The sequence below is a fragment of the Callorhinchus milii genome, unplaced genomic scaffold (genome assembly GCF_018977255.1).
Source record: "Callorhinchus milii isolate IMCB2004 unplaced genomic scaffold, IMCB_Cmil_1.0 Scaffold15, whole genome shotgun sequence".
In the NCBI taxonomy this organism is placed as follows: Eukaryota; Metazoa; Chordata; class Chondrichthyes; order Chimaeriformes; family Callorhinchidae; genus Callorhinchus; species Callorhinchus milii.
Window position 1 is genome coordinate 11,362,417 of NW_024704756.1, and position 26,919 is coordinate 11,389,335.

At 37.9% G+C, this 26,919-nt stretch overlaps 1 protein-coding gene across 2 annotated transcripts in view; it reads right to left on the reverse strand.

Annotated features, from left to right (window-relative positions):
* Nucleotides 1–22,413, reverse strand: part of fgf13a (fibroblast growth factor 13a) — a 159,925-nt gene extending 137,512 nt beyond the window's left edge. For both annotated transcript variants that reach the window (XM_007892816.2, XM_007892781.2), the window contains exon 1: nt 22,288–22,413. In XM_007892816.2, coding sequence (XP_007891007.1) covers nt 22,288–22,336 — 49 coding nt within the window. In that variant the 5' untranslated portion in view covers nt 22,337–22,413. The remainder of the gene's footprint in view (nt 1–22,287) is intronic.
* Between the last annotated feature and the right edge of the window lie 4,506 nt (nt 22,414–26,919).

The following is a 26,919-nucleotide window of genomic DNA, read 5'->3' on the forward strand; positions in this document are numbered from 1 at the left end:
GATAATATTGATCAAATTCTGAAAACAAACAATATTTATTGTTCAGTTTACAGTATATTAAGCGAGTCTAAATGTCAGAAGAGCACCATAATATTATTTAATTTTTCAAAGATATAGATGTACAAATATTTTGAATCAAAATGTAATTAAATGCAATTAAACATGCAACTAAATGAGTTGTAATTATTGTAAACACAATATTGCTTGTTTTCCAATAACAATTATTACAGTAAGCACCACAAATAAATTATCTAAATTAAAATGCATCAATTTTTTTGTCAAAATACTCAATTTCAGACAGTTAATATGTGTTGTGCAGGAATACTTTCTCAAGGCTGTTGCTGAAACTGCAATACATTAATTAGGGATCTCTGCTGTCACGTATTACCTAACATTAGTTGGCCCTGCAATTTCTGAGTTGTAAACAGAGGAGTTGACATCGGCAGAGGAAAATTACAGAGTGTTTGCATTCTGCCACATCAGCGATTAGCACTTCAGTAAGTAGGTAAGGTGGCAAACGCAGTGGAGGCAAATGGACTGCATTTCTCCCTCAAACCACTAATTAGGCCCATGACCACCAATAATAGAAACCTTCTCTTTCATTTTACTTTGTCAGCTGGTACTTAGCGTGCCTGCAAGTCCAGGGAAATTCTAGGCTCCTTGGCTAGCATTTTCTTTCAATTGAGCATACACAACATGGTTCTGAACAAACACGAATGTTAGTTTAAGGCCACACGACCTACAGTCTGGAGGCTGTTATTCCTCTAATGCTAAACTGTGAAGTCCTTCAACCAAACATACTCATCTGGGTGCTTCTAAACTTCAGGGGCCAGCGTACTTGTTGGGACTTTTGGTTGCCAGTTTGCACCCAATTTGTTTTAAAATGTAATAATAATCCTTGCATTTGGTGTAGTGTCTGTATTTTGTATGCAAATTTGCACACAGCACTGTCCAACAAACAGCCACGAAGTGAGTGAGCAATTTTATTTGGAGGATTGTTGGCGAGATACTGCGAGATTTTTTATGTCTACCGATGTGATAAGACAAGGAATATTATTATTAATAAAGGCAGTTCAGAGAGGCAGAGGCAGCATCAATATTCTTTTACAGTACTGTATTATTCTTACAACAATACAAATATTAAGACAACAAAATATATCCCACAGTTCCTATTGCCGCCTACTCAACCTGTTATACATGTTGCCAGTAATGTCGACAGTCAATTTTCCTGTGTTAGATGGATAAAGAACTAGGAGTTTATAAATCTATAGACAAGTCTTATAGCTGTGGCTCTGATTCACTGGCTTGAGAAGGAGTTTGAATGTATTCCAAGAGAGTTCAGACAGAGGCACATCAGATTACAAATCAAGGCTAGTTTCATCCTTATAAATAGGTTCTCCGTGCTTATATTTCAAGTCAGTGGAGAGAAAGAACATGGTTGGCCCTCTCTGCTCCAATTATTGCAGCGAGAGATTGCAGTAAGGGTTGTTAATTCTCACCAAATGTGGATATAGTCCGAGTCAGAGAAGGTGAAGCAACTCAATCTTAGACTTAGTAAGCACCACGGAGCCTATAAATTCAGTTGTGATGGGAGACCTTTAAACTACATTTTCTGCACAAATTAGCAACATCCAACATGTTCATATAACCCTGAACTGTTTTTTTCAGGCTGATTGAACCTCAAAAATGTTGCATTTACTACTTCTGAGACCAACTAAATATCTTACTTTCAGACCAATTGTCATCGGGACAATTATAAATTTTTACAATTACAAATTAGTGAAGTATTAAGTAGTAGATAAGGAATCAAATGGTGGAAATCTAAAATAAAAATAGAATCTATTGAAAGAAAAACTGTTGTATGGTAGCCTATCTCTTTTGAGGTATCTATGGATTAATACAAACTTAATTATAATAGACATATACTGTAACTAGAAAAGCAAAATTGCAGATGCAAATAGGTTATTTGATATGGCCTAGGAAACTAGCACCAGAGGATATAGATTTAGCACTACTAAAGCTCAAACAAGATTAAAGATTAGAAGGGATTTTTCTCCCCTACAGAGTCGTGGATATGTGAAACAAACCAACTACAGGAGCAACCCCTGAGGCCCTGATTAACGTCTTCAAAAACAAATTGGAAGTTTTTTTTGGAACAGAATTGGAGTTTGTAAGGAAGAGTACAGATTGTACATAGTAAATGCTCCGTGGGACTTGGTAGTTTATTTGATACTGGCCTGGGGAGGAATGTTGTAGGTTATCTATGTGTCCAATCTATGTGTGTGCGCGGGCGGGGGGTAGGGGTTGGAGGAGAACTTTTCCTTCATTACTTTAGGAATCAGAATGTCCCTGCAAAATCTTTCCATGGAAAACAGAAAAGTGGGAATGGATCCTACAATTAGGATAATTTTTCATAGACTACCTTAACAGGATTAAATGAGACCTTTCTTATATTCCTTACAAATAAATTGACCCGAATTGGATTAATTGGTGAAAGATTATTTTTAATATATTGTATATGTATATACAGATATATGGAGGATGAAGATTATTGTCTTATTTATTCTCTTATTTTTTTACCCCCTCTTGGTTTCCAAGGCCATACACAAAGAGAACAAGAGGATCCCTTGCTTCCAGCCTGGGCAGCATCTTTATAGATTTTCCGTTCTTTCCTGTGGCTACCCATCTGGCATATTAGGCTCCCCCTCACTAACTCAGCTGAGATTGGAAAGTAGCCCTCTCATCTACGCCGCTGCCTGTTAATACTGTGAGCCACATCACTAAAATTGAATTATGTTTAAAATTGCTGACTTTTCCTTGTGCCTTGGCTGGCCTCCATCACCCGTCATCTAACCATTCATTAATCACATTCTAGCAAGTGAAGCTCATGTCAACAGTAAAATAAATAAATTCCGAGTAGCTGAATATGGCTTATTAATCGTGTTGATATTAAAATACAAGTAAATTTGTTATATGAAAACAAGAGACCGTGCCTCCAGTTTGCTCAGAAATGCATAATTGCAAACATCACAAAATGTATAACTACATATAAATCCAGGACCCTATGCTATTCCGAAAAACTGTGTGAAACATTATGGGTTTCGTTTATTGGTGAAGTACTTGGTCCTCTGGGAATACAACGTAGGTGATAATACCACTTAATAGCATGGCTACAAATCTCATTTTATATCACCACCATGCTTACTATAGTAGTAGAACTATTGAATCCATAAAACATATAATTACCTGCAGATCCAAGATTAATGTGGGAATGAGATTTGCCGCAGAAATGAATGAGAACTTTGGAACATTGACCTTGGTTCAGATAAGTATTTATTAACATCATTACAGTGCTCCAAAAATAGATCAGCTAGTTAGAACTTGCAGCACTGAAATAGTCATTTCAATAATGAGCCTATAGTAACATTTGTTGTATTTCTTGAAATTTCTGGACTTTGGAAGTCCATTTATACCTAAAGTACAAGCAAAGGATTAGGATTTTGTGAGGAATAGAAAATAAAATAGAAGCATTTCGCCACAGATTACTTTAAAATATGCATTAGGATCACACATTTCACTTTGCTTTTGGTCTTCTTTCTTAAGATCTGAAAAGCCACTGGAAATCTAAAGTTGCCATTAAACATTTTAATATTACTCATAGATAGGGAAATACAAGAAATAATCAAATTAAAGAGACAATATCGGCAAACGTGGAGTGGGAGGGCAAGAGGCACATCAGCTGTTTTGATTTGGCTGCGGCTAAATTTGGAATGGAGCCGAGACTCCTCTGTAAGAGGCATGCTGTCATTTTAATAACATGAATTATATTATCTTTTGAACAGTGCTCAGAATGGAGGTAAAGATGTGATTAGTCCATGCAGAGTCAATTACATCTGTTTAAAAAAAGCCATAACTGCTGACCACTCTTTAAATGTCATTCAAACCAAGAAGAATTAAAGGGCTTGGAGTGGATAGAGATTGACTAAGCCAAGTCAATTTAAAATACAAAATGGACCATTATTTTGAATACATGAAAAATTAAGCTTATTACACCTCAGTAATACCATTGAGTGTGATGTAACATGCCAAGACAGTATTATTAGTTAGTTTGTTTTCAGCAGGACGTCAGCTTGCCAGTGTCTGTAGTGCATCCAATTTTAATTTCCCTGCTTTAATTTTCTCCCCTCCGCATCTCCTCTTTCTTCCTTCTGTTGGAGTGCAGTGTTATTGGCCCTTAAGTGGCCGTTATTCATGCATGAAATTCTGGACAAACTATTGTACCACACTAAATATATATATATGTGGTCGGGAGTCTTCTTACAATTATTTGTTCTTATCATTGTGCTGCCACATTTCAGTTTAATTTGAAGATGCTGTGTGGCCCGGAAACTGAAGTTGTATTCATATGTGATGTAAAGTCGAACAGAATATTTAATTCATCTTTGAGGACGTGCAATAACATTAGAGTTTTGGTTGGTTTAATCCACTATACCTTGCATATCTGGAACAAGTGCACGAGCCACATTATCCAAACTGCAGCAAACAACAATAATAACAATCTGTATTTATATAGTGGCCTTCACATGGAGTAGCATCTCTGAGTGCTGTAGTGAACAGATGAGGGAATCTGCCCAACAATTAGCTTAGGTTAACAATTAGGTTATCAAATCCAGAAACCACCACTGGTAAATAACAGGAAGGCACATTTAAATCCAGCTTTGGCACTGTTTCAGTTTTCAAGGGAAACTAGATCCTAATTATAACTGCGTAGGATGAAAGGTCAGAAATTGGTACACCAACTTTCTCCTTTTATCCAGCTGAGTAATCGAGCTGCTGGAAGATGCTACGTACTCATCAAGTCGTTCCTCTGTAAAATAAGACATCTATCCCACTGTGCCAGTTACCTAATATCATAAAAAAACACTTCTTCCTGTTTATGCACCTTATTTGTTTTTATTTCAATTGGGAAATGGGACTTTTTTTTTCATTTTAAGCAAACAGCGTCAGATCTGTTTCCAGCTCAGCTTAGTTTGCCTTATTGATCTGGATATGGGGGAGGCTTGACTGTAATGCCACCAAAGTTCAGTCAACTTTCTATTTTTCCTGGGTTGCACTTGAAGAATGATCACATGCAGGTTATTACTCAAGTGTTTCACTTTCATGTAAGGACTTACTCACATTATTTATCTTCCAGATAGTCAAAGAATGGCAAGATTATTGCATTCAATTCCAGTAGAGTTGAAAACCTTATTCTTGGTATTTGAAAGCTTAACTTATTGGTGGTGGTAGTTGGGGGGGGGGGGGGGGAGGGTGAATTATTAAAAACGGTAAAACAAAATCTGATATATCTAATGGTTCTGATATACAACTAACAAAAAGAACCTGGTTTAGGATACTTGGTCTAATTTAACCACCGATATATCAGATTTTTCATTCCCTCTGATAGAATTTTTTTTCTGGTTTGAGAGATGCCAGAACTCAACTGAGCTGCAGTCTGAAATGTTGTTGCATTTTTGCATAATGCCGTCCAGCTATTAAATTCAGAGCACAACTGACGTATGAATCTTCCAACTAACACCCACTAGATGTGAATAATTTATGCCCTTGTAGACTTATAAAGTAACACCAGAGATGAGTTAGTCATAAGGTATTCAGACTATTTTCCATTCCAGACAGAATAAAGCACACAAAAATGAGATTTTCAAAATGCCTGGAGATTTGTCCTTCAAATAAATAAAATATTTTGATCCTGAAATCATATTTCTCCAAAGCATATTTTTAAAGGTACAATGAAATAAGAGGATCAGATTACCTCCAAGAAAGTATAAAAGTACACATATTTATACTTCACTGAAAATTCTGGGACACATTACATCACAAAAACTGCACTTTTTAATATCACACAAGAATATTAATGAATAGGAATGATTAAATCTGCTTGCTTTTTGCTACGAGATTGGTAAAGAGGTTTTTAACAATTTCCTTTCAAATCAGAGCTACATTTTAAAATGTTACTTAACCTAAGAGTTGAACCTTGAATATTCATTTTATTTTGTTTCTTGCCTAATTACATTTCTTTTACATTCATTTGAGTTTGTTAATGTCAAAGCAATCCAAATAAATCCGAGTGTTAATAGGAAAAATAAAGGACCAGATAGCACTTGTTTTCCTCACCAAAGCACCATGATATTGCCAGAAGCAATACTGTGTCCAATACTGACTCCAGATAGGGTTGAAGGTTATAAAATCTGTGCACAGCAGGTTACGAATTTTGCTGCAACTCTGTATTGAAACTAGCCAGCAGATCCTACATCACATGCCCAACGTTCCTCAAGCGCTGCGTCAAAGATTCTTCTGCCAACAAACATCTTGAACCAACAAAACGTAGAACAGATGGAATTATGGCATCACAAAAGTAGGACAAATATTGGAAAGACTGCCTTCTTTACTTAGGATCACTCTCCCAGGTGTACCCATTGTGTAGGGAAGGCAAATGACTGTCCTCTTGCTCACAAAACAAATAGCACATCTTGGTACATCTAATCCAATCTTCCTATACAAGAGACACTCAATTGAAGGAAGCCATTTGGCCCATTTCATCGTATCCTTCCATATTGCCTTCTCATTCCAACACAAAGCTTTTTCTTAACCAAGTCACAATAACAACTTGTATTTATATAGTGTCCTTCGTGTGGGATAGTGTCCCGGAGCGCTTCATTCTGGAGTCATTTCCTTAGGCTAAATGTTGTTCTAGTTTTTGCAATGACTTAACCTATTTTATTTTCAGTGGTCCATCAAGAATTCCTCTGTGATACAACATCTCCTTCAATACTATGCTCCCCAACCTTCTGTTAAGGGAGTCCCAAAAAAAGGACCATAACCTTCTGACCAGAGATACAACTGCTATCAAATGAGTCACGCACACTACAATTATGGTCTGGATGTAGGAAGACCATCTGTGTACTTTTCTTTCCTTGCATGTGGTTTGAAAATGTTTCTGGGAGTTCCACACAGTTTTGTTTGGATATACAGTAGCTCACCACCTGTTCCGATTCAGGAATGTGTTTGTTTGAATTTACATACACCCACACTGAAGACAATTATTTTCCGATGAAAAGCTCAAACAAAATAATTAGTCCATCAACTTGTTTGCTCAGTATGAATCCACATTGTACCTACTTTTGACCAAAGTGTTTTTAAGTATAATATTTATCCTATTACTTCACCGAGCAATTCATCATAGAATTGGATTGCTCTATATAGAAACAAAGGATTGAGGTAGGGAGTGTGGTTTGTCTGATACATTCAGTATATGTGAAGAAAGCAACATGGAATTTAATTTTTTCCACTGGACAGAAAATTATTTTCGGTACTATTGTCATTTGCGATATTTTCACCATATATTTTAAGCCTTTTGTTCAGTAAAAAAAACAATTCCTTCAAAGGATAACACATGGACCTTTGATGATCAATATGTCCTTTTTATTTAAACTAAATGCCCTATTCAAAAATTCATAGACAATGATAAATTAGACATTGTTAAGTACTGGTGCTACTTGAAGATATTTATAAATCAGTTGACAGGGTTGAATCCCTAACATTGAAGTCCCCTCTGGCTTGTACTGACTGTGTACACGTCATCACTCAGACCTGCAGCTGTGGGATCTATGACAACAAATTGGAACAAGCAGTCAATCAAAATGCCTGGTGAAGAAAAACACAGGCTGCCATCAACAGAGAAACATATGCACAGATTACACAGTTCTGCTGCCACCATTTATTAATGTATGAAGTAGTTAGGTGTATTTCTCAAAGGTACAGAAAAATATTTTAACTGAAGCTTTCCCCTCCTAGACTGTCTTCTTAATGTAATCTGATAGGCTTTTCCTTCATTTGTGCGGCAGACTTCAGAGAAGTTCAATGAGTGACAATCTTTCATTCGGCAACACTGTTTATAGAAAAATCATCAGATTAGTAATGAATATGTGAAACATTTGTCTAAATCCATCCTTAAGCCCAAGCTGTAAAGCCACCAGTACATTTTATTCCAAGCAACTTCTTTGCTGTGGCCCTTTCAGGTCACATACAACTGGATCCCAAAGAATGATCAGGTAGATTTTCACATGCATCCTTCCGAAAAATAGCAATAATGGGTTCTGTTAATGTAAACTGAGTCTCACTTGTTTAGCTAAGGGGGATATGGCTATATAATTGATAGCCTTATTAACTTGCTCAATCTCATTATTCAAATGTTATTTCAATATTGCCAATGGTAAGCCTTGAAATAACCTCTCAATTTGACAAACGTTTCCTTAGATCCACAGGTGTTCCAGTACGGTTAGTTAAGGAGTAAGATTCTCCAATGAAAATGCTGCTGAAAATCATTTTGCTGAAAAGACATCTTACTTTGGCCTATGTCCCTTTGTTAAACAATTTAGAATAGTTGAACTCATTTTCTCTGTGGCAAGTGGACTAAGTTGGAAACCATTGCTTGTTGAGTGCATGTTACTAGGAGAGGCTCAAATCTCTGATGTTGAAATGGATACACAAAGTCATGAATTGAACATTAAACATAACTCCTGCTCCCCCACCTCATTTTGCTCCCAAAATTAAATGAACCTCTAATTTTCAGCAGGAGTGTAACTGGTTACGAATTCCTGGAGAAAAAGGTCACCTAATCCATACAATACAATTACCATGCAATTTACACATATATTATATATAGATATCCACACACACACACACAAATATATAGTCGTTGACATTGGAAAGATGCCTCAAAACACGTCACACTGCTGGCTGGGCACTCCAGCTGGTAGGGCGAAGCAAGATTCATGCTAAATGCTAAACGTTATCAGAAATCTCTTGCTTCCATGAAGAAGAATGAATGTGCCTTGAGGTTTACATTATTGTGACTGTCAGCACAAGACCTTGCCTTGCAATCCAATGCAATTTGGAGGAAGGTATTGTATTTATGTACAGATATTAAAGTAAATTTTTTTTGATCCAATTATTTAGAAATGCAATCTCCCGCACTGTGGGACCACTGCCTACTTTCTTATGAAACAGGGTGGTGTTTTCAAGAAGTGAACCAATTAACCTTGTATAACAATTAATAATAATAATAATCCTTGCATTTGATATAGTGCTTTTCACGTCTTCTAGACGTCTCAAAGCACTTCACAGAATATACTGTAAAGTGAATTGACTGTATATTTGTGGGTGAAACGCGGCAGCCAATTACGCACAACAGTGTCCTACAAACAGTCGTGGATTGAAATGATCAATTTATTATTTTTTTGAGGGATTATTATCAGTGAAAGAAAAACATGGTCATGACTAAAATACCATACAATAATTGGTCTCATTGTACTCATGTTTCAACTAATTCCAAATTCAACCCTCCAGTCTCCAGTGAGCTTCATTAAAATAGTCAATACTGATTAAGATGAATTAACAAATGAACTAAATGTTGTTCACTGGGTATAAACATTACTCTGATATTTTAGATCAGTAACATGTACAACATGCACAAAAAGTAAATTTGCATGGTGACGAGTTATCCAATCAATTATACATTACAAGAATTTCTAAAATGTGGCTAGTTAAGTGAAGAGGAGTCCCACATTAACATTTTGCATGGGGAGTGGCTGGGATGTTGGTGGCATGGATACTTAAGCGGTAGTGACAAGTAAAGCCAGGGTCAGGTTACCAGGAGTTTACTGCAGTTTAAACTACTGAAACGTTGGTGTCAGCTCGTCTCAGTTGGTAGCACATTTGCCTCTAAGTCAGAAGGATGAGTGTTCAAGCCCCATGGCAGGACTTTAAACTCACAGTCTAGGCTAACACTCCAATGCAGTGTTGAGGGTGCGCTTCATTGTCATTGGTGCCATCCTTTGGTTAAGGTCCCATACATCTGTTTAGGTGGATGTTAAAAATCCCTTGGCACTGTTCAAACAGAGAAAGGCGTTTCTTCTGACATCCTGGCCAACGTTCTTCCAGAAAAAATGGCCATTCACTTCACGGGCCTTCATGGGACATTCCTACGTGCAAATTGACTGCCACATTCACCTACACTACACTTTATGCCTACAGTAGTAAATCCTGTGAAGTGTTTTGAGACTTCTTGACAATGTGATACGGTGTTATATCGACTGCATGAGTATTACACTCCGAGTTTGAACAGATGTTCTACTTTTACTTTTTCCAGCATTTAACATCTTAGACCACATGCTATCCTTGATCAGTTTCCTACCATCTGCTTATGCTTCCCCCAATGACTGTTTCTTATCAAGTAGGCCAGAACTTGCAAGCAACTTGCAACTATCTGTCGAATTTGCCCCCTTTGACACCCTGCAAAGTAAATGCTTGCGACCACTCGGTTTATTCCACGAAGGAAAAGCTTAGACTGGAAACTGATTGTGTGGAAATTCACAGGCGTCCATCCTACCACTCCATGTTGTTGTGGCCTGGAGCTCCACACTGTATCACTCTCTAACATTTATTAAAATAAAAACTAAACTATGAAAAATATGTTGAAAACCTATAGTGTAAATAAAACATTATGCCTGGGATGAACAGTTTGTTTTAAATGCAGCTACTTTTAATAAAATATCCTCTCATAGTGGAGAGATTTGTATCTGGGCAATCCTCCGAGTGCTCCCTTTGAATTATACGAGCACTGGAGGCTCCTGAACAAAGCAGACAAGAGGGATACAAGTAAAATACACAGAGGTCAGTGAGAGGCCTGGAGACCAAGAACTTTAGTGAGGGAAAGGGGGTACATGAACACATCCCACCTATTAGTTATTGGAAGTAAAGTGTGATGATGTCAAGCAGCTAAAAGAGAAATATCTGATTCAGAAGATACCCTACTGGCTCAGTTGGTAAAGCCACTGCTAAAGTAAAACTAAACCAAACAGACCTGAAACTGACCAAGGTTGTAGGATCATTACAACTGTACTCAATGCCTTGGTCTAGGGTTTTATTCCCAATCATTATGTAGCAACACTACATGCGTGAGGATTGAGTTAGAACACAATGAGGCTCTGGTGTGATGCTCAGATTCAAATTGGAGGCCTGGACTTAAGTTGTGGACACTGCTGTGTGCAATTGGCTGCCGCATTTCACTCACAAAATATACCGTCAATTCACTTTACAATATATTCTGTGAAGCACTTTGAGACATCTGAATAACATGATAAGGCAGTAAATCAAACGCAAGGATTATTGTTACAGAGCTTGATGTTTAAATAATGTGATAACATGACTGATTCCAAATAAATAATCTTAGTTTTAAGAGTCTATGTGTTTAAAGAATGGTATGAAAAAAACAGTATTTTAAGGCAATCAGACCATTGAACAAGACGTTTTATTATTATTTTTATTTAGGAAAAGAAGGATTTTGGCAAATCTTTTTAGCTTGTTTGGCAAATAGTCAGATACAATAGTGAAATCAGGGAAAATATTGCACCATTTGCATCTGGCACTTTGACAAAAAAGATACTGACAAAGAAATGAGGATGAAGCTAGTCAACAGCTTTTCCTCCTCAACCACAAGACAGTGTTTTTTTAAGTAACCTTGGAGTTAATACAATACAATTTACATTTATACAGTGCCTTTCATGTTGGGAGGACGTCTCAAAACACTGAACATTGCTAGCTGCCTACCTGAGCTGGAGGTGAGAGCCAAGTGTAAGCAGTGAAAGGAAAGATGACTGAAAGTGCGGACAAAGAAATAATAATTTGTGACTTCGACCATTTTCAATGAAGGAAATAATATTCAGTCAATGGGAATAAGCCTTACAAAATAATTAACACACTGGGGTAATCACCTTTGTTTCAGTGACGCAGATAAAGTCTTTCAATATGCCTCAAGGACAATTGTCAAACATACTGGTTTCCTATGATTTGAATGCAGATGAAGCCCAACATGAACATAGCATGCAGGCAGAATGTTTTACTGGATATTGGGAAGAGTCTTTCAATGTGTTCATGAAGTCAATTAGCAATGTGAAAGGCACTATACAAATATAATATTGTTGTTGTTGTATTTGAACACAAGAAGTTGAGAACTGATTATCCCCAATGAAACATTGAGGTGATCGAGCTGGGAAGGATCATAGCAGCCCAGTGTGATCCAATTGATAGCACGGGTCAAAAAATAAACTGTTGGCTTCCTTTGGGTAAACACTTCACTTTGGTTGTGGGATGGGTGGTGGGGAGACCTGCACATGGTGGAGATAAAAAAATATGGGACCTGCTATCCATCCTACTCCTTCCCACACAACTTTTTTTTAATGTTTTAGGGGGAGAAAAAAAAGAAAACATTACACAATATTTTTAAAAAATTCTACGCACAAGCACATAGTTAATTATATTTGAAATCAAATGGAATACATATTGATCCACAACTCCGAATAGTGCTGTAGCAAACACTGTGGGAAAAAAAGCTATTGAATGCAAGTTCTGTAATAAAATCTGTGCAAAACAATCCTTTGACTGATATTTTCATAATAGATCAATTCTCCAGGGACAACAAAAAACATCAGTCAGTTATAATATTTACACATGGAAATAAAATGTAACAGATTATGTTTACAATTATAAGAAAGGAATTACAAGCAGCAAATTGTGCATTTCAGTTAAAAAAGACTATTTGTTGCAAGCTTGAGAAAACAAACTTTCAGTGAAATAATTATTTTATTAAAAAGTGAAAACAAACTCTGCCAAACTCTTAAGCACGTGTGGTGGATACTTTACTGAGTTCTCTTTGAATAAACATAATGCTAGGGAGCTATCAGTTAAGTTTCTTCTTAAATGATACATTAAAACTGAAACTATAGCACAAACACATGATCTCTAAGGCTGCCATTACTCGATAAGCAAAAAAAAAGAAACACACAGATGGTAAAAACAGTGAATATCCTGTATGTATTGAAAGATCCTCTACCATTAATACAAATCCAAATGTAGGAATGAGCAAAGCCACTGTACTTCTGACTTTCAGAGTATTTCTCTTGATATGTTCCCAGGTCATTGAAAGGAAACCCAAATCTGCCATTACACATAAAACACAAACTCATCCCAACTGTGCCGTCTGAGCAGAAGAGGCACCACATGGGAGTAATTTCTCTGAAGCACGTTGAGATATTTTGATAAGAATAAAATATCAATCCTTGCATTTGATATCATGCCTTTCACATCAGGATGTTGTCTTAAAATGCTTCACAGGATTTACTGTAAAGTGGAGTGAGCACTTCACAAAATTTACTGTAAAGTGGAGTGACTGAGTATTGTGTAAGCATATTTTAATGTGATAAGGTGGTATACAAATGCAAGTTCTTTCTAAAGAAACATTTGATAAAGATTCCTATAATCCTTTTCTACTCTGCATGGAGGATGCTATATAAGTGCAAATTGTTGTTGTATCTCTTGATGAAAATGTGGATCTTCCTGCTAAAACACTGATAATCAAAATAAATCATTTAAATCTTTGTTTTCCAGGTCAAGAAAATGAACATTACCTCTACGCCCCCAGAGAAATTCTCTGCAAAACAAAGTATTCTGATAACTTCAAAAATACAGAAAGATCCACTTAAATTATACTATGAGATCTACTTCTCAGACAAAGTGGCTACAGGCTCCACATAACTGGATTGTCATTTACTGAAGAATGTAAAAAAATGCAATTTAGCTCAGAAACATCTCCATAAATTTTAAAATTACTACCCACAACAAAGGGGAGCGACATTGGAGATCCAACTGAGGCAGACTAGTAGAGTGGCCAAGTGTACACAATCAATGAAAAGGCCCCCAAAATTGACCTAAAGAAAATTGAATACTGTACACACAAAAGTTATTAGTTATGAGAAATCAATTCAGGAAAGTATTTTCAACATTTCTATTTACAACAATATATATTTAGTAGTAGTACAAATGTACATTGAAAAGAATATTGAAAAGAAAAAGATGCAGGAAAACTAAGATGTGTTTGGAAACATTGGGTTTATAAAATTGCATTAGCTATTAAGTGGCTCTCATGTTACAAAAGAGGAGATATAGTTCACATAAATGAACAGGACAGCCCATAGGACAAAGGAGCTGTGAAAGGACTTGCACTTAAGCAACATTTTATCAAGCATAATTGGTGCATTGAAGATGTAATTTTCACATTTATTCCTAATCTAAACTGATTAGTTACATAATAAAGCAAGCCAATTCAAGACAAGCCACTCCAGTCCAATTTCCATTAATATTTTGAATTTATTAGCTTGCTGGGAAGGATAGAAGTTGTTATTTCCTTTGCAGTAAGTAACCTTGACTGAATCAAAGTTGATTCCTGCTGTATCCACTGATGTTCCTCAGGGCAATGAACACAGGCTAACAGTTTATGTTTTATAGTATGGGGCATTGTATCAGAAATAACTCCATTTAACCCCAGTCAATTGCACATTGATATGCATTCATTATTTCATGGTATGCATTCTGGATGCATGATCTTCCAACAGAACCTTACAAATGTGAAAATAAATGGTCTGAACAATCCTTTGTCAAATTTAACAAAACAAACATTTTGGTGTCATTTCAATATGTGAAAGAAGTGATAAAAACAGTCGCTGATGGTGATTTGTCCTGACAGTCTACGAAATGATCAAAAATCTTACTGAAAATTAAATTGGGTTATTTTGTTTATGTCCTTTTAACAGAGAAATACCTTTAATACTGTATTACAAATTCAAAAAAAAGAATGAATTTCATGATCCATGAAATCTGTCTTTATAGATCCCTTTAATTCTTGAATTGCTTTGAAATTATTAAATGCTTTGAATCCTTTCTCTCTTTGGTTGTAATACATTTTGCTTTATTTGTTCTACACAAATCTATTTTCTTTCCACCATTAAGTTTTTTACCCACGTGAAACAGCCAATTTTTTTGTTTTTTTAAGTCAGCCAAGAGCCTATCTCACCATTTCAATGTTGATCTGTTTGGAAATTAAGTACTTCCATTGTAAAGGGACATTGTTGATTTGGATTGCAACCATCATTCTCTGCAGACNTTTTTTTAAACTCACTGTTAATAATTTCTATGAAATCCCACATGTATTATCATTTGTTACAGCTAAAGGAATGAGTCAGTACAATATGTTTTTAGAATATCAGATTCCTTGGACCAATAACAAATCTCTCTCAATTGCATTTGTCTGCAAGCATTGATCTTTTATCAGTTTTTAAAAAGAGAAATACCTTTAATATTGTATTAATGGTAAAACCAATTCAAAAACCTACATAAGAAATATACATAGTCATATTGCATTACAGGATATCCTCTTATGTGCTGTGAGACTTCTTCAAGGATTTGACAAAGCATGACATAAAATGCAAGGATTATTATTATAAAATATCCCATCATGGAACTAATTCTCATCCTATACTTAGTCTGGTTTGAATATTCTTAAACAAGTTGCTGCGTTTCCGCATATGTCAGTCATCCACCTGGCTGACCGACAAAAGAAAATCCTGAGAAATAATTGATGATGGTGTCCAGTGTCTGCAGGCAAACTAACGGCAGAGAATTTGTTTTTAGTTCAGTGCTGCACTGAAGTTCTTCTAATTTTATTTGGAAGCGAGCAGAGCAGGTCACATTGTCCATCTCCATAGTAAAGGGAGCTGCAAATAAAGCCAATTCTATTTTCGGCACTTTAAAATCTTGAAAGCATGTAGAGATCTCAGAGTGAAGAAGGCAGATGTTTGCCAAATCTTGTGCATCATCTGGAATAAAGTCAGGAAATTCACTGACGAAAGTAGCGAGTGTTGGAACGTGCTCAAAGTAGTATCTTTCCTTTGTGTCTCAAGTTGAAACATCAACTGATATACCCCCATGCACATAGTTATAAAAGTACGGTACAACATGGCACATGATGTGACAAGTTGATTATGCCCTTGAAGACATGTATTCAGGACATTCAAGTGCTTGGTTAAGTCCATCAGAAATCCCAGGTTGTGTAACTGATTTTTATCTAACATCGCATTGCCCAGAATCCATCAATTGACCTATCTCTGCCCCCAGTGTGTAGAAGCATTACAAGCCTGCGCCAGCCTCAACCAGTGAGCAATAGGAAGCTTGCCAGAAAGTACTCTCAACCACAAGCTACATAGTTATAGCTGGTTGGACTCCAGCAGTACCACAACACATATTCTAGGATTATCAAGCCTTGGCTCTTGCTGACCTATACCAAATACTCTCTGGAATTAGGTAAACAGGGTTCATCTCTCCAGGAACAAAGTCTATTCCATTTCAGACGCAGGGATATTTCTGTTTCTATTTGGCAAGCGTACAGGGAACTCTCAGTTTGGTTTGGATACTCTCAAGCATGGTGATGAGTTTCCACATGTGTCACACACCAGGCTGAACAACAACATTCAAAGCAACATAACATTTTCTGATGGTGCCATACATGTACAGGTGATTTCACAAATGCTTCATATTTATAGACAGATTCTCTGATGCCGTGATGTAAGTGATTTAAAGATGCATTAGCTCTGTAAGCAGGTTTTATTATTTTATATTTCTAGCTATAGAGATATAATTCCAGACAGAAAAAAAAGGAGATGGGGAAGAAACTGAACAGTTACAAAAAAAAACTAGTCAGATATTGGAAAAATAATATATTCCCTGTTCCTATTGTAGTGTTTCACTTAAAATTGGTAACCTAATTAATGTACAATGATTAACAGTGACCACATCCTTTCATGGGCTGAGAAGTGAAAATGTCTGCCATCATGATATAAGAAACACAGCATAACTATTGGAGTTACCCAACTAGTTGTTTCAGTACTGTTGAAGAACCAGCATTATTTGTTCTGGAGATTTACCCACCTACTCAATATCACTAAACTACAGTGCCTCAGGGATGCCAATTTGAAAAGTCATTAAATATGCAACAAATCAAATACTAAACTGCTTTGTAAATGTCAACAGAAACCGTCTTTGCTTTCTCTGTGGTCAAACCCACCTAGGCAGGCTAGAATTTCATATCCAATCCTAAATTTAACTAAAACACGGTAGCATATTAGTCAACAAATCGAGTATTGTGTTACAACTGTAAGAAATTGTTCATTTTTGTAACAACCCATGAATATTCCTTCTCTACATCTACTGTTTTATTATTTTTTTTACCAGAACGTCAGGGTCAAACTGTATTGCAACAATCCATTTTAAAGACCAGTGTAATGCCAAGAGTAGTAATAATAAGACAATTTCTCAAGGGTAGACATATATCAGTAACTAGATTTACACACAGCTAATAATCTGTTTTCAATCTTTTAAAACAACTAGTCCTTATTTATTGTAAGGGTTCACTGCAGACATGGTGCTTCTGCAACAGCAAACTGAAAGCTTTGAATAATTCACGTTTTCTCTTAATCATTGCCACTTCTTGCTGTTTTGTGTTGCAGTAGCATCATAAAAAGACTAGTGGAGCAACATCTTTAAGAAGAGATAATTATAAAGTTTGCACTTCACCAAAGTGACCTTAAAAACACTGAACATGTTGCAATATACAATCATTCACAAGTTCTCTCGAACATCACTTGGCTGCAATTCTTTCTCAACAATAAGGTTTAGCAAAATAGCTGCAGTTATGGATATTTTAATCTTTGATAAAGAATGTCGCTTATTAGCTGCCTCATTTGACCTTTTCATACTGAAATGTGTTCAAGAAACCTTCTATGCACTAACGCATTATAATCTCTGCAAATCGTATGTTATTTATATGACTAGCATACTGAATAAATGAAAGCCAACACACAACCCAAATGAAATATCAAAAATTCGGAAGTCACAGTGTGTTATAGTATGGAAGTAGTCAATGTAAAGATTATGGAATCTGCAGACACATAATATGGGACTTGCTGAGATATCAAGTTGGCTTTAAAGACTCAAGGTCCCTCAAATAAAATCAAACACTTCATTTGGGATTTTCAATATAGGGATTTTCACACCCTCAAATTTCAAACAGGATCACAGATGTTTAGATTTTTTCCATCACATTCATGAAATTGTCAGAAATGGCCGACTGTTTTTGTGTTAATTCAATTATTCAACTGTGGTTTGAATTTGGATCTGTTTCTATTTGCTCCATATTTCTATCCCAGGAGACGAGAGTAATCATGGGTGGAAGAGAACGATCAGAAAGCAATATGAATCCAACTTCACGGTTGCTTACGGGACATTGCTTTTTGCAATGTTGCTGCTGCAATCGCCTACAAACAGACAGTCACTACATTTTACAGCAAACTCTGAAGTGCTTTGGTATGGTAAGGCACTGTATCAAATGCAACCATTATTATTATTATTATTATTTATTCCAAAAGACATTCAAAATCATTAGATTTGCTAACAAAGTCAACTTGTGATAAGGGAACCATCAATAAATTGAACAGTAGAATGCCCAAAATGTATACTATGTCCTACTATGTACCCATTCAACCAGAATGCAGTTAAATTCCCAGTGCGAGTGCTTTTGCTGACTGCCCAACCATAAAACACTGGCAGGTATCTCTGGTAGCATGTGGTGTGGTTTTACATGAAGCACACATGATTAACTTCTCATCCCACAAATATGAAAAAAGGTTTACTGAATTGTAAAACAGGACTTTTCACGGTGCAATTTTGACCTCTTTTATAAAGAAATTATTTCATACTTTCATTTAAGCCGACTAAATCATTTCACTTTAATATTATCCTCTGTGCAAGTTACATCAGCGAGTCAATTATTAAAAGTTCCAGTGTAGTTTGAGAACTGTAGGAGTTTCAAAATAATACTCCCTGCAGTTGATATAACAACCTTCACATCAGGAGAAAATCTCAAACAACTTCATAGGATTTGTTGTAGAGGGCAGTGACCCTGTATTCCGTAGACAAATACAGCAGCATTTTTTTGCACAATATCCGACAAGGTGAAATAATTCACTAATGCATTGCATCTGTATAAAAGATTCAATCTTCAGGGATTTAAAAACTGAATCATATAAAAAAAACTGATTCAGGAATAATCAAACCTATAAAAATTCAATACAATACTCTATATGAATGGAACTTTATAAAATGGAATTTAAAGAATGGAGATGAAAATATTGTCTTTTAATATAGTAGGTGATTTGATAACTGCAATGCTTTTACTGTCAAAAGGATTAACAAAAATATAAAATAGGTGGCTGAAATGTTTTCTAATGATTTGTGGCTTTTGAGTTTAACACTTGGGTATGTTCCAACTTGCAGGATGTTTTGTTATCTCGATGGAACTAATGCTGAAAAGAAATGGTCCATACAATAAAAAAAATTAACATAAGAGAAGCACAACTATATGTCTGTCTCAGTATAATTGCAACAAAAGGTTTATGCAATAGTCATTTGATAATCCAGGCAAGTTTGTGAAATGTGTTCATGCTTAAATTATCAGCATTCTCACCTATGCATCAGATGATTGCGAGTTCAATCCCCACGTGGCAACTTTAAGCTCGCAGTTCAGGCTGGCACTTCAATGCAACACTGGGGGAGCACTATATTGTTAGGGGTGCCATTATTTGGATGAGACATCAAAACCACTTGGCTGCCTGTTCAGGTGCGTGTTAAAGGCACCCATAACTCTATTTGAAAGAGAAGGGAATGAATTTCTCCAGATGTTCTGGCCAATAATTTCCCCACATAAAATTGGTGATTAATTTCATTGTTGTTTGTGGGTCATTGCTGTATTCACCTGCAAAATAAACAGTTACTGCACTTTACAGTAACTCCTGTGATGTGCTTTCAGATGTGCACAGTAACATTTTGCATTAAAATTATTGATTAGATTGTTTAAGTTAATGCAATGTGAATTAAGGTAGGTTTGCTCTATATTAAGATATTTATAGCCATTTGATTTGAATAAACATTGATTTAAATAAACACTTAAAGAGCTGAACAGTCTTTCAGCGGGCAAGTGCATTAAATGTGGTTGTCCTGAACTTAAGTGTGCAATGCAAGGCAAATAAGGTTTTAAATGATTTACAAGCATTTCTCCTCGTATATCAGATAGAATTTTGTCACAGTGATCAAGCACAGCTTTAAAAATTCTTGTAAAAGCTCTAGTCATGATCAGACAAACACGTTTGTGCAATACAGAGCTAGCAGCTGTGTCAAACACAATAGTGATGTCACCTGTTGCTGTACACAGTGAATAGCTTCGAAACCACAGGTAGTATTCTCAGTGGCTGCAAACCGACAATTACTTTCAATGGTACAAAAAGGTTATTCTAGCTTTCAGTTTCCTGAGGTTTTTAAATCTTTTGTATATGAGAATATAGTGTGTTTGAAATATAGTGTGGTCCAAGTATGATATCTTTGCAGCTCTCTCTCTCTCTCACATGCACACACATTTATTTTATTCCTCTTATGTAAATAGTTCCTTCTGTCTTTGATTTTACAGAAACCAGGAATTGCAGAAAATAATCCAATTAAAGATCCTGCCCCATCAGAGAAGAAGATTGCATAACCTCAGAGTTTTTCTGTGCCCTATGATAAAAACAGGTTACCCATTGTAAACAGATATTGGTTTTGTTAATGAAAACAGCTCAACTGATATTACAGTAGTTCAATATAATTAAGCAAGTAAGCTTTAATTACGGGTTTAATTATATTAAAATGCTGTAATGTCAGTCAGTTTATAACAATCTATGCAATGATTTAGCTCCTCATCATGTTGTCAAGGCATCTCAAAGCACTTCACATGATTTTACTGTGAGGTGTAGTGACAGTTATTTGCAGGCAAATGCAGCTACGAATCCCACAAATAGCCATGAAGTGAATGACCAATTTTATTTGGCGATTGTTGGCGAGAACACTGGGGAAAAAAAAATTCCCTTCTCCTTTCGAATAGTGCCATAAGGATCTTTAACGTTCACCTGAACAGGCACGTGTGATCAAAATTTAATATCCCATCCGAAGGGCAGCACCTCCAACAGTACTAAACTAAATGCCCATCATCCCAAATCTCAATAATGCAAAAAATGCATTCGCTCAAGTCCAGAAGTCCATATTATAAATGGTGTTGGTTAAATTTCAAATGATTACCACTTTAATATTGGATTTCTATAAACCCTGGGGAAACGTCATTATTATTGATTTTAGAACATTACTATTAGCCTCACTTTAATCAGATTGCTTCTGATCAATTTTTTTTCACGAATGACATAGCTTCAGACAGGAGATTTTTTCGTGTCGAGACACGACGGCGGTGTAAATGGAAATGATGCACTCTCTCTGATACTTGATGTTAGCATTTGTAACAGATCTTTTTGTGTCAAAAGTTTCTCTTGGCTTGTTTTCTGCTTAAACCTCAGCCATGAAATACCGTACATCCAGTATTCATGATTTCTCTGAGGGTATTTATTACACAGCTCGAGAAGTCGAAAGAGATGATCATCGCCACAGATTTAATACAACATTTACCTTAAACACACATTGCTGCAACTCCCCACCCCCCTCTCTCTCCTTCTCTGTGCGAAACTCAAAGGAGTTCAGAAAGGAGCGTAAAGGTCAGCAATAATGAACTCGCAACGAGAGTTTGGATGGAGTCCGGATTACAAGAGTAAACTTGATGTGGATCCTGACCCCCAAATGGGGTCTTGGCTGAAACACCAATTTCAAGAAGTAAGCTGCGAGATGCAAAAGAAAAAAACCCCACCAATGCGAGTCTTCGGATCTGTGAACCGAGAGCTCCAAAATACACAGTTTGGGTGACAATCTCACACTTACAACAGAGTATTTATTACATTCCCTTCTGCAGAAATCGTGTTAACACTCGCGTGTCTTGTTACATCGCCAGAGAAAAAAGGACATGCATATATACATATATATATATATATGTTAAACACACATTTCTACAGCAGCCACCGGAGTCGAGCCTCTCGCACCCTTTTGCCCGAGCAATATTTACGATTAATGCAAAAAAAAAAAAAACCCTCTCCCACAAAGTAACTCTCGGTCACCATAGCAATCCTGATGGGAGTTGATACCCATTGCGTTGGGTTCAGTGGATTCGGCGGTAAGTCACGCAAAAGCAGCAGCAGCTGAACCTAACCCCACATCAGCCACGACTGGTGCTGATGTGGGATCTCCCCAACCACGGCTCCTTTGTTGGGCGCATCCTGAAGCCGAACCCGGTCACAGTCCTTCCTCCCACCGCGGCCGTGTAAAGGGTTCAGGCGAAACCGTGGTGTGGGTTTCACGTCTGAACTCTCGCCTTACCTTTGGCAGCATCCTTGTCTTCTTTTGGTTTGGTCACTTTTCCACTCATAGATCCCAGTTTGGATGCGTGATTCCTAAGCGAGTCTTGGGTGGCGGTGGTGGTGGTATTGGGGGGGGAAAGGTGGGGGGTGGAGGAGGAAATCCTGGGGGAGAAGGGAACACGTGGGGGAGATTGAGGTGAACTAAAGCCTTGTGTCTCCTGAAGCTGAACCGGGGTTGGGGGGGGGGGGGGGGGGGGGGGGATGGATGCCTTCGATCGATCTGCACACAGGTTCCTTTTTTATCTGGTAATGGCTTTTTTTCTCTCTCTCTGTGTCTCTCCTCTCCTCTCTCTCTCTCTCTCTCTCTGGGGCTGTTTTTTTTTCTCTCTCCTTTCTTTTCCCCTCTGTGTGTGTGTCGTGTGTGTACCTGTCGAGAGACACACAGATGAGCACAGGGACAAATTGGTATTTCTTTCTCCCGAAGAGCATTTATTTACCACTGGATTCTGAGCGCATATACACACACACACACAATATATACACACACACACACAATATATATACACACACACACACAATATACACACACACACAATATATATACACACACACATAATATACACACACACACACATAATATACACACACACACACAATATACACACACACAGTATACACACACACACAATATACACACACACACAATATACACACACACACAAAATACACACACACATAATACACACACACATAATACACACACACATAATACACACACACATAATACACACACACACACATAATACACACACACACATATAATACACACACACATATAATATACACACACACATATAATATACACACACACATATAATATACACACACACATATAATACACACACATATATAATACACACACATATATAATATACACACACACATATAATATACACACACACATATAATACACACACATATATAATACACACACATATATAATACACACACACATATATAATACACACACACACATATAATACACACACACATATAATACACACACATAATATACACACACACATATATAATACACACACACATATATAATATATATACACACACACACACAAGGAGAGGAGACAGACGCCGTTGCCCTCAGCTCTATTGCTGACCGAATGACGTGCGCTTTATTCGTCACATCATGTAATCTTCACTCAATCGCTCAACACAGGAATCCAATCGAAGTATCGATGACTATATATATATATCGGTATAATAATATGTATATAATATACGTAAAACGCCTCCACGCAATGTTTTTATACCCTGTGGTGTTGAACCGATTTGTTTTTCTCTCCAATTAAAAAGCCAACAGCGAAACCCATCGACAAATAGCAAAACATTAAAGGGAAATAAATGCAACCGATGAAGCAGACACAACCCCATCCCCCACCACCCCCCACCCACACCCCCCAAAAAAAAGAAAAAACCTCCTCGTCTAAATCCACCACAAACCCCCGATGCAATGCTTTGACATTGTCGATCGTTCCACATTATCTCTTGATTTTCCCCCAAACACACACACACACACACACCCCTCCACTTGATTTTTTTTCTCCCTCTTTCTCTCTCTTTGCCTAATCTAATCGCCATTTTAATGAGATTTTTTTTTAATAATACAGTGTTCGCTTTATCTACGGTCTCGCGTGTCGATCCCTTACCTCGTCTCGGCTCAGTTAAGAAAACAAAGGCAATCGATGGCTTAAAACCCCCGACTGACTGTGTGCTCCAGATCAGCGGTGCAACACAACCCGCTATTTGCTAAATGACTGTAGTAAATGAGCCGACAACGTGCGCTTTGTAACGTCAGATCAGATAAGACAAGAGACTGGACAGAAAGGGGGGAGAGAGAGAGAGAGAGAGGGAGGAGAGAGAGAGAGAGAGGGTGGGCTGTAGGAGCAGACAGACAGACAGACAGACAGAGAGAGAGAGAGGGGGGGAGAGAGACTGAGGGATGGAAGGAAAAAAAAAGAGAGGATTGCATAAAGAGACCACACACAGAGAGAGAGAGAGAGAGTGAGTGAGTGGGGGGAGTAGAGACCTCGACTATCTCCATCCAGCACAAGAATCTGCGTGAACAAAGAGTACCTTTCAGCAGCACTGCTTTTATTTAGGGAGTGCAATTGGTGGATATATCTCTCCCCCCCACCCACCCCCACCCCCCCACCCCACCCCCTCTCTCTCTCCTCTCTCTCTCTCTCTCTCCAGCTGTTGTTAAATTCACAATGCATTAGATCAACAGATGAGACTGCTCTGTTTAGCCTCTCTCTACAGTACAGTTGCACAGTCGGGTGGGTTTCCAGCGAACAGGACAAGATCGCTAATTTTTTTTTTAAACGTGAGCCCCCTCGAGAGTCCGCGGATTTTTATTATATGCATTTTGCCCGTGAGATGCAATTTAAAGGTTGTCATGAAATAGGGGTCTCGCACTGGTTTACACGCGCGCGCGGTGTTCGTTTCGGGTGTTCTGTCGTGTGATGGAAGCACTTGTTTTAAAAGATGCCGAACTTCACCTTTTTTTTTTCTTTCCCCCCCAAACCCCCCCCCCCCACCCCCACTCCCACCCCCCACTCTGGAAGCAATGCTGCAGCTTCATAACGCTGCGTGAGGTCCCACTCTCTGGCCATCACTGAGCCGCTGACACACTGCTATCTAAGGGGCTCCCAGTCGGGCTCTGTGTCATATTCCACACCAGCATTTGGAGGAACTTTCTCTCAAAATAGCACCGATGCCTTTAAACTTGGTTTTGAAACCTTGTATTTAGTTATTTTATACCACCGGTTATAGTTTTGTTCCACGTTATCTTCAATCTCTTGGAGAGCTCGCGTTTTTCTGGCTGTGCCTATTTTTGAACTGCTTTTATTCACAAAAAGCCACAGTGCTCGATATTGCATAGGCATTTCAATTGGATTAATATTTAGTGTTTTTTGCGTTTGACCGTCGGTTGTAACCAATGGTCCCATTTTCATTAAACTACCTGTGCTTTCAACGGTAGTGCATTTGGTACTAACATTGGAGTTGCAAAATGATTTACAATACAAACTCCTCATTTACTCATTTAAATCAGTAAGAGGAAATATGAAAGAAGTATCAATATACATTAAAGCCTGTTCCAATTACATACTAATGATAATGGGACCTTCAACCCAATTAGTCTGCAAGAGTTGTAATTAACTACAGTTACTTTCAACCAACAATCCAAGGGAAGTAATTGAAATGGCTATTCATTGTGAAATAATGTTGCACTAATTGTAAGATGAGGGTCAACTGAATCTAATGTCAGTTCTGAAAAGCCTATTTAGACTTTAGTCTACTTAGTCTATTGAAGGAGCTTTTCCAAAGCCTCCGTTTGGTCCAATTCTTCATAAATCGCTTTACTTCAATGTCCAGAAGAAATTTCAAATCAAAGGTGCAAATTATGGGAGTCTCTTTCTTCTCCCTGCCATGTTTAACATGCCTTTGATTTAAACCCTCAGAAATTTGTAAGGTAGCACTTTTGAGGGTCAGAATTATTGAAATATCACAGAATGATACTCACTTTGGAAATGCAAATTCTTATGAACCCAATTAATATGCCTGTAAATCAGTTGCTTGAGAATGATATTGGAGATTGCATCTACTTGCTCAACAAAATACTCAGCAAAGCTATAATTTCACTAATTGTCAGTTAATCAACCACAACAACTTGCATTTATCTACTGCCATTCACTTAGGGTAGAGTCTTGGAATGCTTAACAGTGGCAGCAGGCGCTCGCAGCATCAGCCTCCAGGGCTGCACACTCAACCTCACTAAGCCAGTCAGGAACTTGGGTATCCTGTTTGACCCTGAACTGTCCTTTCTCCCCCACATCCGCGCCATGACCGGCACTGCCTACCACCACCTCTGCAATATTGCCAGACTCCGCCATTGTCTCACCCCTCAGGCTGCCGAAACCCTCACCCATGCATTCGTAACCTAAAGGCTTGATTACAGGAATTCCCTCCTCATCGGCCTTCCCAACTCTTCCCTTCACAAACTGCGGACCATCCAAAATTCTGCAGCTTGTGTACTCTCGTGCACTGGCTCCGTGACCCCATCACTCCCACCCTTGCCCGCCTATACTGGCTCCCCATTCCCAGGAGGATCGAGTTCAAGATCCTCGTCCTCACCTTTAAGACCATCCATGGCCTTGCCCCCTCCTATCTCTCTGACCTGCTGACTCCCTACCAACCTGCCCGCTCCTTCTGTTCATCGGGCTCCGGCCTGCTCCATGTTTCCCGCCCGACCTGCCCTACCATCGGTGGCTGGGCTTTCAGCCTCTCTGCCCCCACGCTCTGGAACTCCATCCCACGGTCCCTTCGCCTCGCTTCCTCCCTTGCCTCCTTCAAGGCCGGTCTTAAGACCCTTCTCTTCTCGTGCCTTTGGTTTCCCTCCCACCTCTCTGCCTTCCCTCATCCCTACACCACCCCTCTCCCATGCTCAGGCCCTGCCACCTGACTGTTCAGCGCTTTGGGACGTCCTCCCGACGTGAAAGGCGCTCTATAAATGTAATTTTGTTTTTGTAGTGGAGGAGCCTGACACTGTGTGGGGGGTGGTGGGGGGTTGGGG